General features: G+C 38.5%; 1 protein-coding gene across 3 annotated transcripts in view; it reads left to right on the top strand.

Annotated features, from left to right (window-relative positions):
* COX16 (cytochrome c oxidase assembly factor COX16) overlaps window positions 1–13,790 on the top strand; it is an 84,977-nt gene that overhangs the window by 59,895 nt on the left and 11,292 nt on the right. For all 3 annotated transcript variants that reach the window (XM_078390762.1, XM_078390771.1, XM_020788463.3), the window contains one exon: window positions 5,030–5,092. In XM_078390762.1, coding sequence (XP_078246888.1) covers window positions 5,030–5,069 — 40 coding nt within the window. In that variant the 3' untranslated portion in view covers window positions 5,070–5,092. The remainder of the gene's footprint in view (window positions 1–5,029; window positions 5,093–13,790) is intronic.

Genomic DNA, 13,790 nt, shown 5'->3' with positions numbered 1-13,790 from the left:
TCACCAAAACAAGGCCTGCTTCTAATAATAGGTGACTTGAATGCAAAAGAGAAAGAATCAAACATCTTTGCAGGATTCAACCTAGGAGTTAGAAATAAAGCAGAAGACTGGTTCATAGAATTTTGTGAAGTCAGCAACCTGTTTATTTCAGACAAATATATAGTCATTGCATTTCATCAGTGAAACTGATAGAATGATAAAATAACAGGTAATTATGTAAGAGCCACTTAGAGAGTTTGGGAAAACTACTGTATGCCTAACACCAAATGTAGGGATAGGTCTTAGTATGCCATGAAGAAAAAAGAGAGATGAAGTAAGCTTGATAAGTTTGTGAAATACCTACTAGATGATAATTGCTTTGTTTCCTATGCAACAACAAAATAATGCAAGGTTAGGGCATTGTCTTTTGCGTTGCACAGATCATAGGTAGATGGGATGGTATTTGTTCTTTTAACTCGATTGAGAACTTATTATTATTATTATTATTATTATTATTATTATTATTATTATTATTATTATTATTATTATTATTATTATTATTATTGATTTAATATGCTACAAAACGTACAGCTAAAACACCAACACAAAAGAGAAACATCCTCCCCCCTTTGGAGTCAGACACTCCAGCTTCGTTGATTCTCTGTTCTCTCCAGCTGGGTTCCCAGTGTGAACTGAATACATATACATATATAATCAAATTTTCCCTAAACTCCTGTCCTCCTCTGGGCCCAAAAATATATTAGTTTCCAGCTTTGTTTCACATAGTCTCTTGGTTGTTCCCGTAATGCTTCTGAGAGTGTGTCCAGTTCTACTATATCCCATAGCTTCTTTAACAGCTCTTCTATCGGTGGGGTTTCTTCGCTTTTCCATTTTTGGGCCCAGTGTAATCTGGCTGCTGTGACTATGTACATTAGACAATATTTCATTTTCTTACCATTGATTTCCGCCATGATATTCAATAATGCCATTTCAGGTTTTATATCTAATTTTTGCTGCGTAATTTCACTGTTTCCCACACCTGTGTCCAATATTTTTTTTACTTTTTCGCATGTCCACCACATATGATAAGTTCCTGCATTTTTTTACACTTCCAACACATATTGCTGTTACCCTCTGATATTTTTGCCAATCTTACAGGTGTATAATGCCATCTATAAAATATTTTGAGAATATTTTCCCTAAGGTTTACTGGTTTAATCATCTTATAACTTTCTTTCCACATCTTGGTCCAGTCATCAATACCGATATTATATCCAAAAAAATTTGCCCATTTTACCTTCCTCTCCTTCACCCTCTCATCCTCTAAATCATATTCCAATAAATATGTATACATTTTTGAGAACTAATTCTTTATCAGTCCACTTTACATTCTCCTGACTTCATTTTCTCATGCCATTTCAATGCAACACATAATACACTGCAAGAAGGCTCAAGCCTTCTTACCAAGTAATAACAACCACTGATAGACTTTGGGGTTCTTGTGTACAGTGGTACCTCGACTTACGAACTTAATTCGTATTGGAACAGCGTTCGTACATCGAAAAGTTTGTAAGTCAAGGCAAACTTTTCCATAGGGATGCATTGAAAACCATTTAATCTATACCTGCTGTTTTTCATTCTTATGTTGAGGCGCTGTTCATAAGCAGAGGCATTAGTTCCCATAGGAACTAATGCAAAGCCGGTTAATCCATACTCTACCACCAGGGGAGAAATGTTTGTGTTTTTTTCTTCTTCTTTTGACCTAAGATGAACTTAGGTCAAAAAAAGGGCAGGAAAGGTTTTTTGTTCATAAGTCGAGGCTCTGTTCGCAAGTCGAAGCAACATTTTGCGAATGGAGCCATTTGTAACTAAATGTTCATAAGTGGAGACGTTCGTAAGTCGAGGTACCACTGTATGCTTCTTTTCATGTTTTGCATTGGGATACAGAAAGAAAATAGCATTTTTTCCTTTGGGTGAAAGCTAAATTCACTTAATACATGTTTTAAAACAGGAAAGAGAACTTCAATTAATCAGCATCATCCATAAATATTTTTTTCTATGGTAAACAGCTGCTCTTAATGTTCTGGAAATGTCCAGCAATGTAAATTAGTTTTGTAGCCCGTGACATTCCTAAATACAAATATTTCAGTAATAATAGCCAAACTCTGTGTAGACTGTGACTGATTTACATGACCATAATCCAGTGTTCACCAAGTATATTTCTCTCGCCAACTCACATTTGTTTTTGTAATTTGTTGTAGGGGCATGGAAGTATGGGAGGGTTTTGTGTGGGCCATTCAGATCAGAGTTTGGAAAGTGCTTTTAAAAACAACAACAACAATGAATTCCCAGAATCCCTCATCCAGCATAGCACCTGCTTGTTGCAATACAGGAAAGTAATTATTCCAAGAGATTACCTAGATTGACCCCCTTGATCAGTGTAGGAAATTCAGAACTATATAAAGCTTAAACACAGCAGAGTTATTTCCACTATTAACCTCAGTCCTTCAGTCCAAAGTATATCTATAAATACACTGTGGTTGTGAAATACTTCTGCAACACAGGACTGAATTCAGTATAGTAGTAGATAGATACTGCAGTAGGGGCAAAAAGAAAAAGAAAATCTAGAAGACTTCTTACATCAAATCTCTCATCTTTCTAGTTTCTTTCTAAATGAAACTAGCAGTGCCCATCCCCTTGCAATTTCATCAATTTCATCAATATCAATTTCACTTGAGAGCAGAGTTACATTCATTCAATACAGACGTTGCTTCTAAACTATACCAGTCTCAGACCACAGAGTTTTAGGGCATTTTGTCATTTTTGTTGCTTTGTCCCATCAGATTGTTTCCAAATTAGGCCAACCCTGATACAGTTTTTGAGGTACATGAGAGGTTCAAGAAGTGGTTTACCATTCCCACTCCCTTTGTTTCTCTTTATCCGCATAATACCTTTGTGAGATAGGGCATGTTAAAAGATAGTAACTAGCTCAGGATGGCCCAGTGTGTCAGATGGTATGGTGGAGACCTTCTTGAATCACTTAAATACCAATCCAGCCAACACACCTCTCTCACCCCCCCTCCCTTTTTTCCCTAGAGGATTGAACTTTACACTTGTATCCTTAGCCACAAATCAGGGGAAAGTAATTTCCAGAGGTCAAGGGGATGCACACATTCATTCCTGGGTGTCAGAGGGCAGTCTTCATGTCCCACTTCCTCTTTGTTTTATTTTTAAATCATTTTATTTAAAAAACTAAAAAAGCATCTTTGTATCCTCGTGGTTAAACAGCTGTACTGCTGCCAAAACTGTGCTCACAACTGGGGGTTCTATCCCAGGTAGCCAGTTCAAAGTTGACTCAGACTTCTATCTTCCCAAGGTCCATAAAAAGAGTACCCATCTCACAGGGGGTGCAATGTGTAGCCTGCATAATTAACTTGTAAACCGCCCAAAGAGTGCTTTAAGTGCTATGGGGCGGTATAGAAGCAGCATGCTTTGCTTTTGCTTTTTACTGGTAATACTTTTAAAGTTGCTATAAGGAGTCTGGGGCAAAATTGTCCTCCAATCCCCTGTAGATGGTACAAGGGGACTTTCTGAATTACCATTTCCTGGCCATACTGTTTGCTGGACAGTAGACATGGTCATTTATAGAAGTGTTTAAATTGTGCATCTTCTACATATGCTGAACCCGCATGATGGTAAATAAACTCAGTCATTACAAGATGCAATATATCTGGAGTGACTTTCAAGCAAAGGAAAGCAAACCTCAGTGAGCACTGAACTCTCAGAACTCACCAACTGAAAACAGGAATGTATAAAAATATGCATGTAGTGTTGATTCATTGCTTCAAGTTGATATTTCAGTTTGTTAGAATAGTGTGGCTGATTGAACAATGGGAGCATAGCTATTCAACAGACATCAGAATACAGATGGTTCAGAACACCTTCCTAAAGAACAGTGAATATAAAAGGAAAACTTAAAATAGGCTTTTGGGAATGCACATTGTACAGTGCTAAGTATTCTTCATTGAATTGTAGAGTGTATCATCATAAAACCTAACACAGGCTACTGTAGAAAAGACAGAAGCATTTGAAAATATGGATTTACAGTATCACAAAAAGGTAGGGATTTCTTGAATCAAGAAGATGACCAGCAAAGAAGAACTAAAGATAATGACTGAAGTTTAAGAAATTGTCACACACATAACATGCAGAAAGCTAGAACACCTCAGTCAAGTAATACAAATTTTGAAAATATAGATTCTTATAGCTGATAATTTATGGTAAAACAGATGTGAGAAGGCGTGCAGGAAGAAGAATTTTCTGACTGAAGAGCCTTGGAGACCAGTTTGGATGCAACACAGCATCAGTTAAAGATGACACTTCCAAACTCAGAACTTTCATAATAATATCCAACCTCTGAAGAGAACTAGGAGGTGGAGGAGACAATTGTTGAATATATTTAGATTTCTGAAATCAGGTCAGCAGACAGGAAGTGTACAGAGGTTAGCTATATCCCTGGAGCGATCAGTTCTGAGATCTCAGACTTGAGCAAGGCTCCAGTAGCTTATGATCTAAATGAAAACAAACTAACATTTAATAAAAGTTACATCTTACAATGAAAATAAGCCAGCACTTCCTTCAAACAAAATACTATAATGTCACATTTTACAAACAGAGAAATGTTTAACACATATTTGATTAACCCGTTTATAAGAACTTCCTTCTATGATATTTTAGATTAGTTTCGATGGTCAGTGTGAAAAATTCAGTATTTCATGTTGAACATTCCCTGCAAAGTACATTTGCTAGAACAAAACACAGTTGGAATTGTGATGCCATCCAGTCATTGATGAATGATTGCATAAGCATTGCATAAGTTCACCTTGTTCCTCCTTCTTTCATTTTTCTTCTAAATACAGAATATGTACATTTTTAACAGGTTGGAAAGGAGAAATTCTTGATTTGAAAGTTTTGTGAATGTTGACAGTTTTGTTCCAGATTTTAATGCCTTTGAAATATATTTCCTGATATTCTACTTTTATCTTGGCAGGTTGATCCAGCTTTGCAAGAAGAACATAAAAAGAAGATAATGTCTTTAGAAGAAGAATATGAGGTTTGATACATTGCATTTTATGGCACTGTATACTTTTCTTTTGTACCCTGCCCTACTGTGATGATATGGTGTTTTCTACCCACAATTAACATTAAATAAGACCTAACTGATTCAAGGCCTTTCAGTAAGAACAGGCACTTTTTAATTGGTGGCAGAAACAGCCTTTGAAACTTCAATGCCTTCTGGACAGAACTCTTCTTTGATGTCCTGCAAAATCCAGCACTGCAAATGCAGTTTTACTGCTCATGTGTTTAGTCTATAAAAGAAATGCAGGTCAGACTGGAATGTGCATGTGTCTCCATTTATGTTGCTAACCTTATGGCGGGGTAGACATGGCTAATTGGTAAGCCATCTGTTTGTTTAGTGACAGTGTCTGTTAGTTTATCAATCTTCTGAATAACTTGTAATTTTCCTAGTTTTCTCCATTTGATAGTCACAAATAAAATACTGTATTTTTTGCACCATAAGACTCACTTTTTTCCCACAAAACAGGGGGGTGGAAAGTCTGTGCATCTTATGGAGCGAAGAAAACAGATTATATTTTCCTGTTTTCTTCTCCTAAAAAATCGGTGCGTCTTATGGAAAGGTGCGTCTTATAGAGCGAAAAATACGGTACATACACACCCTTGTAAAGAAATATTTTTATTTACCTAGGGAAGGGATATAATTTGGGAGGATAAACATTTCCCACTGATTACTATTCTCTAGGTCTAGAGTTGCATTTCATTTCCATCAGACAGTATCCATAGTTCCCTTCTTTTTCTTTCTAATTTTTTTTGTGTGTGCTTGAATAGTAATAACATAAGAAAAGCTGCAGTGGGTCATAGTAAAACCAAAAAGTATGTCGAAACTAAGATTCTGTTCTCACAGTGCTATCATATACACATGGGAAGCCTACAAGCTTGACACAAAGACAATAATGTTCTTCTGCTTGTATGACCCAGCAACTTGTACACAAAGCCATATGTTTCTATAGGTAATATTATAACAGTACAAGCATGCGGTGATTATTGTGCAGCAGAGCAAATGCAACATTCTGCGAGGCAATTCTAAAAATGGAGGCAGCCCAAACCAAAAATTATAACTTTGAAACTCAACTTTTGCCAGTAAATTTGGCATAGATATAGTAGACGTTCTGCTGTTGCCCATGCCAAATCTGAAGAGTTTGGGGGAAAGGCTTTTGAGTTTTCAAGTTTTTAAAAGCTGCCCCCATATAGGAACAAACAACCCTATAATGTCCCCAGTTTTAAACAGATCAAATAAATTGAAAAGACCAATTTTGCTTATTTTGAAAGAGGATAGTTGACCCCAGTCACTTTTTTAATTTGGAAAGAATCTAGGCTGGAGAGGCTGAAATACAGATCCTCAAAAAAAGGCCTTTCAAACAAGATAAATTGTGATTGTTACACAGGGATACCAAAAACAGTGTTCCAACGTAGATATATTGTTGCATCTCTCTCTCTCTCTCTCTCTCTCTCTCTCTCTCTATCTCTCTATCTCTCTCTCTCTCTCTCTCTCTCTCTATCTCTCTATCTATCTATCTATCTATATCCATCTGTCTGTCTGTCTGTCTGTCTCTCTGTGTGTGTGTGTGTTTGTGTGTGTAAGCTGTAGGGCACACACAAGACAAAGTCAAAAGATAGGTTTTCTTTAAAGAGGGTAAAAAAAGACTAGCTTTTCTCTCCACTATTATTTATCTTGACTCTAGAAATACTAAATGAACAAATCAGAGAAAGAAAGAAATTGAAAGGATTGAAAGTAAAAGGCCAAATCTATAAACTTCAGGCTTTTGCGAACGACTTAGTCATTATGCTAGAAGATCCAGTGCAGTCAATAGAAGACTTGATGGCAATGTTAAAAAACTTTGGTGACATGGCAGGAATGAGAATAAACCAAAAGAAAACAAAACTACTTATTAAAAATATAAGAGAACAAGAATGGCAAAAGCTAATAGAGAAGACAAACTTCCAAGAGGAAAAGAGAATTCGATATCTAGGGATACAAATTACAAAGAGGAAGAGCACATTATTTAAAGATAGTTATATGAAATTGATGAAGGAGATACAGAACAATTTGGAGAAATGGGATAAATTACAATTATTGTTGCTGGGAAGGATTGTGACGATCAAAATGAACGTCTTGCCAAAATCCTATTTTTATTTCAGTCAATCCCTATCATATTAAAACAGTCCTTTTTCCAAAAATTTAATAAGATAATCATGAGATTTATATGGCAAGGTAAAAAACCAAGAATTAAAATTAAGGCAATGCAAGATGCTAAGCAGAGGGATGGCTTTGGTCTTCCAGATTGGCTTCTGTATTATAGATCCTGTATTTTAGATTGGATAAAAGAATGGATAACTTTGGAAAATGACAGATTACTTAACTTGGAAGGGCATGATTTACAATTAGGTTGGCACGCTTACCTATGGTATAAAAAAGATAAGGAGCAAAAGCACTTTAATTTACATATGATAAGAAAAGCTCTATTGGGAACGTGGAGAAAGATTATACAACAAACCTACTGTAAAATACCGGTATGGGTGTCACCTATAGAGGCCATTACACAATCTAATCTTATGACAAAAGCAAAACTTTTAAGATACCAAGATTTATTTTAAAAAGATGATGAATTAAGGTCTAAAGAAGAGCTAGAGTCACAGAATATCTATAGACTGGTGGTCCAGAGCACAGTTGGAATCTAGATACACAAAAGACAAAAAAAGAAGGTTTCTACTCAGAACAAACGATGTTTGATAAGCATTTATTAGGTTCAAAAGATAAAATAGTTAAGAAAATGTATAACTATCTGTTAGAAATTAAAATGCAAGATGAAATGGTTAAAGAATGTATGATTAAGTGGGCACAAAACATAGGGCATAATATTGATATTGATCAATGGTTGAAAATATGGCAACATAATATAAAGCTTACAAGATCGGTTAATTTTAAGGAAAATATATACAAGATTTATTTATTTATTTATTTATTTATTTATTTATTTATTTATTTATTTAATTAATTAATTTCTGTCCCGCCTATCTGGTCATACTAGACCACTCTAGGCGGCTTACAATCGGAGCAACAATAAAATTATTAAAAACATTACAAATAAACAGAAATAGAAATCAAAGAATATAAAAGAAAAATCGTCATGTTTTACAGGTGGCATATGACCCCAGAGAAATTGTCAAAGATGTACACAGATGTATCAAATATGTGTTGGAAATGTGAAGCACATGTGGGAAGCTATTATCATATGTGGTGGTCATGTAGAGTAGTGAAACAGTATTGGAAAAGAGTACATGCTGTGTTGCAACAAATATTGCTTTGTAAGGTGCCATTAACCCCAGAGCTGTTCTTATTGAGTATGATACCTGATAACATAGATAAGTCAAAGGAATATATAGTTATATATATAGTTACTGCAGCAAGAATTCTCTATGCCAAAAACTGGAAAAGTCCGATGATACCGAAACAAGAAGATCTTATTGAGAAGATACGGGAAACAGCGGAAATGGACATTTTATCAGAAGTAATGAAAGACTGTCCTTTACAAAAGGCAACAGAAAGATGGGACTTATTCTACAAGTGGACTGAATCAACAGGCAACATATGAATAGCGTATATTGAAATGAGAACTTAAACCTAGAAGGCAGAAAGAGTAAATAGAGTAACTTGGAATTTTGATATGGCAATAGGTATAGAATGTATGTTAGTATGTGATTGTTTCTCCTTTTCCCCATTAACCTCAATTCCCCTTTTGCTTTTTGTCACCCCTCTTGTTAAAAAATAAAAAATTATTTAAAAAAAAAGACTAGCTTTAAAGAAAGTAATGGAGTGATAATTTTCCAGAAAGGGACATTTTGTCATGTATCTCCAGGGAACTGGCATACAATTTTGTAGCACATATTCAAAGTACTTCTGCATTTGAAAAGAACAGAGCAGTTGTGTTTGTCCAGGGCTGAGTAGTTTTAGTAAACATTTCTGAAACCATGCTTCTAAGACAAGTCTTCGCAGGAGAAATTAGCTCCAGATCTGGGACAATCTGAACTTTCCACCCTGTCAGTCAGGCCCCAGGTAGCTGATTCACATGAAGATAACTTTTTAAACTCCTTCCTGGCCAAACAAGCATCACAAAGGGATTCTGTATCTATTTGGAAAAATACTGAGAACATATTTTTAAAAGAATAGAGAAAAAAATATTCAGAAGCTCATTTGTTTAAACTGTGAAATCACTGTTTTTGCTTCATGGCTGGGGATGGTTATATACGATGTTAGTAGAGATTTGGTGCCTGTATTTTGTCATAATTTCAATCATTCCACATGTCGCTATGCAATTGTCTGATATTAAGGAATCACCTCCAAAGGTGTGCTGTGTTGATAACGTCCAGAATATCATATAATTAACAGCTCTGCTCAGAGCTTGCAAACCATCACCATCTCAGGTTATTCTCTCTTGTTACTGTCCTCTCTTCCTAGCAAAATTGTCTTTTGCAGTAACTTTTGTTCACATCTTGAAAACTAACAGCTGTGGCTTCCTTCATTGAGACATTCTGCCTTATGTTAAATCTTCTTGTCTTCCTACTGCCCCCCAACTCAATTTTCCCCAGCAATATTGTATCTTCTAGTCAGTTCTGCATTGTCATAATGTGTGCATGGTAATATGGTCTCAGTTTGCTCTAGTGGGAATTCAGGCGTGATTTAGTTGAGCACCCACTTTCTGCCTTTCTGGCTATCTGTGGTATCTGTAAGCCAGCCTCTCTACATTTCATTACATTTCAAATGACTTGATTTTTGTCCTTCACTCTCTTTCTTTCACATATTATGGATTATTATTATTATTTATTGTATTTATACCTCGCCTATCTAGTCGTTTCGACCGCTCTAGGTGGCTTAGAACATAAAACATAACAAGTTCAAGAAAAATTTATAACAATTAATTAATTAAATGATTTTGCAATAGGAAAAATACAAAATAAATCAAATAAAGAGAAAAAAAAGGAAAGAAGACAGGAATTAACTGGAAGGGAAGGCCTGCCGAAACATCCACGTTTTTAGTTGGTTCTTAAAAGTACCCAGCGAGGGTGCAGCGCGAATCTCCGGAGGTAGGTTATTCCAGAGGCGATGAGCCACCGCTGAGAAGGCCTGGTTTCTAGTTCTTTCCTTCCGGGCCTCCCTCAGCGTCAGGCTCCTCAGCCTCACCTCCTGGCTCGCGTGGGTGACACGGGTAGAGCTAGTTGGGAGTAAGTGTTCCGCCAAGTATCGAGGTCCTAAACCGTTTAGGGCTTTATATGTAAGCATTAACACTTTGAAGTCAATGCGGTAACGGATGGGCAGCCAGTGCAGCATGGCCAGAGTAGGAGAGATACGTTGATATTTTCTCATTCCAGTAAGGAGTCTGGCCGCCGCATTCTGCACCACTTGAAGTTTCTGCATCAGCTTCAAAGGAAGCCCCACGTAGAGCGTGTTACAGTAGTCTAATCTAGAAATTATGAGCGCATGTACTAAGGTAGTGAGCGCCCCCGTGTCTAGGTAAGGTCGCAGCCGGGCAATCCACCAAAGGTGGAAAAAAGCGGTGCGGACTACCGACGCCAGTTGCGTTTCCATGATGAGCATCGAGTCCAGGTGTACCCCCAGGCTGCGGACCCCACTCTTTGCGGCCAGGGCCACCCCCCCAAACATGAGGGAGTTTCTCAAGTCACCATCCACAGGGCCACCCACCCTCAGAACTTCCGTCTTGTCGGGTTCAGTTTCAGCCCGTTCTCCTGCATCCATTTCTGTACGGCCCCCAGGCAGTGATTTTGATGTTGGTTTCCAGTGACAATCTTTGCTAACTTCCAGCTGTTCCCCCATAATAATAATAATAATAATAATAATAATAATAATAATAATAATAATAATAATAATAATAATAATAATAATAATAATAATAATAATAAAGGCATGGGGAAACCTCTTGGAAAACATGCATATATCATTTTGTACAGCTTTGATTTGATATAGCTTTTTTCCCCTTAGGTTGCCTATCCCAAAGAAAGGATTTGGGAATTGGAACATAACTTTCTAATGTGAATTCTGTGCAGCAGGCAGGGCAATATAAATTTACCTCAAAGGTTAAAGGGTGTGTATGTTTCCTTATTGTACTCTAACTTTGCTTCACTATATCATTAACTCTACACACAGCCCTTTAAAATATTTTGGCATAGGGAAAGTCTAGCCATATCTGAACTTTTCTTGCTTCTGTTTTCTCCTAGCAACCATAGTATAGATCATGTGCTCATTTTCTAGGATCCTCTAACACTGGGCAATTCTACATTTATTTTATTAATATTTTGAAGCTAAAAACAGTAAGTATACAAATATTTAAAAATAATTAAACAAAATACTATATTAAAAACAGAAAATAAAATCAACACTAAAAACACATTTAAAAGCAACAGAGCACAACAATCCATTTAAATTTTCTCTTGCTTGGTGTCACTTTCTTAATAGTTGTGAGCACAAGAGGGTATCCTATAGACCAGGGGTCCCCAACCCCCAGGCCGCGGACTGGCCCCGAGCCTTGTCCTTGGAAGGACCGGGCCGCCAGAACAGATGAGCGGCAAGCAGGAGGTGAGCAACGAGCAAAGTTCCACCTCCTGTCATCATGCTCCTATTAGGTTCTAAGGCTGCTGATTTGACAGGAGGCAAACTCGTGGAAAACTCAACAGTGGCCAGAGGATTGGAAAAGATCAGTCTACATCCCAATACCAAAGAAGGGCAGTGCCAAAGAATGCTCCAACTACCGGACAATTGCACTCATCTCACACGCCAGCAAGGTTATGCTCAAAATCATACAAGGTAGGCTTCAGCAGTATGTGGACCGAGAAGTACAAGCGGGATTCCGAAGGGGCAGAGGAACTCGAGACCAAATTGCCAACATGCGCTGGATTATGGAGAAAGCCAGAGAATTCCAGAAAAACATCTACTTCTGCTTCATTGACTATGCAAAAGCCTTTGACTGTGTGGACCACAGCAAACTATGGCAAGTCCTAAAAGAAATGGGCGTGCCTGACCACCTTATCCATCTCCTGAGAAACCTATATGTGGGACAGGAAGCAACAGTTAGAATGGGATATGGAACAACGGATTGGTTCAAAATTGGGAAAGGAGTACGACAAGGCTGTATATTGTCACCCTGCTTATTTAACTTATATGCAGAATACATCATGCGGAAGGCTGGACTGGAGGAATCCCAAACTGGAATTAAGATTGCAGGAAGAAATATCAACAACCTCCGATATGCAGATGATACCACTCTGATGGCGGAAAGTGAGGAGGAACTAAAGAACCTTGTAATGAGGGCGAAAGACGGTCTGAAACTCAACATCAAAAAAACTAAGATCATGGCCACAGGTCCCATCACCTCCTGGGAAATAGAAGGGGAAGATATGGAGGCAGTGACAGATTTTACTTTCTTGGGCTCCATGATCACTGCAGATGGAGACAGCAGCCACAAAATTAAAAGACGCCTGCTTCTTGGGAGGAAAGCAATGACAAACCTTGACAGCATCTTAAAAAGCAGAGACATCACCTTGCCAACAAAAGTCCGAATAGTCAAAGCTGTGGTTTTTCCTGTAGTGTTGTATGGAAGTGAGAGCTGGACCATAAAGAAAGCTGACCGCCGAAGAATTGATGCCTTTGAATTGTGGTGCTGGAGGAGACTCTTGAGAGTTCCCTGGACTGCAAAGAGAACAAACCTATCAGTTCTAAAGGAAATCAACCCTGAGTGCTCATTGGAAGGACAGATCCTGAAGCTTAGGCTCCAGTACTTTGGCCATCTCATGAGAAGAGAAGACTCCTTGGAAAAGACTTTGATGTTGGGAAAGTGTGAAGGCAAGAGGAGAAGGGGACGACCGAGGATGGGGTGGTTGGACAGTGTCATCGAAGCAACCAACATGAATTTGACACAACTCCGGGAGGCAGTGGAAGATAGGAGGGCCTGGCGTGCTCTGGTCCATGGGGTCACGAAGAGTCGGACACGACTAAACAACTGAACACACACACACAGTGCTGCGCTCCCCACTCCCCTCCTGCTGCTGCTAGATCAGCGATGGAAACCTATGGCACGTGTGCCAAAGCTGACACATGGAGCCCTTTCTGCTGGCATGCGAGCCATAGGCTGCCAGATTGCCCCACACACACAGCCAAACCTCAAAAGGCAGCTGCAGCCGGTGCTGGCGCTTCAACAGGCGGATCTGGAGCATGTGCTTGCTGCTGGCTGCGACCGGGATTCCCCCCTCCGCTGCCACTTCCGGGTCTGGATCCACACTTCTGGTTCCAAGTCTAACGGGTCCACCGCTGCTGTTGTAGCAGTGGCAGCACACCACCCACTGTTTTTTTTCCAGTTTGGACACCCCAGCCCAAAAAGGTTCACCACCACTGTGCTAGATCAACTGTACCTGTGGCATCAGAATCTAATAGGAGCCTGCACTCCTTATTAGGCTCTAAGCGGCTGCTGATCTAACAGGAGGCAGAGGTTCAATTGCAGCTCGCCTCCTGCTCTTGGTCGCCCTTTTCTTTATGAGCTTGATTCAAAGCTGTCCTCCAGCGACTTACTTCATAACAAGTATCTCCCACCAGTCCTTGGGAGAACGGTCTTCAACTAAACTGGTCCCTGGTGCCAAAAGGGTTATGGACCACTGCTATAGACCAT

This window comes from Pogona vitticeps, chromosome 1 (assembly GCF_051106095.1).
Source record: "Pogona vitticeps strain Pit_001003342236 chromosome 1, PviZW2.1, whole genome shotgun sequence".
Lineage (NCBI taxonomy): Eukaryota > Metazoa > Chordata > Lepidosauria > Squamata > Agamidae > Pogona > Pogona vitticeps.
This window is presented reverse-complemented; position numbering and strand designations above follow the sequence as displayed.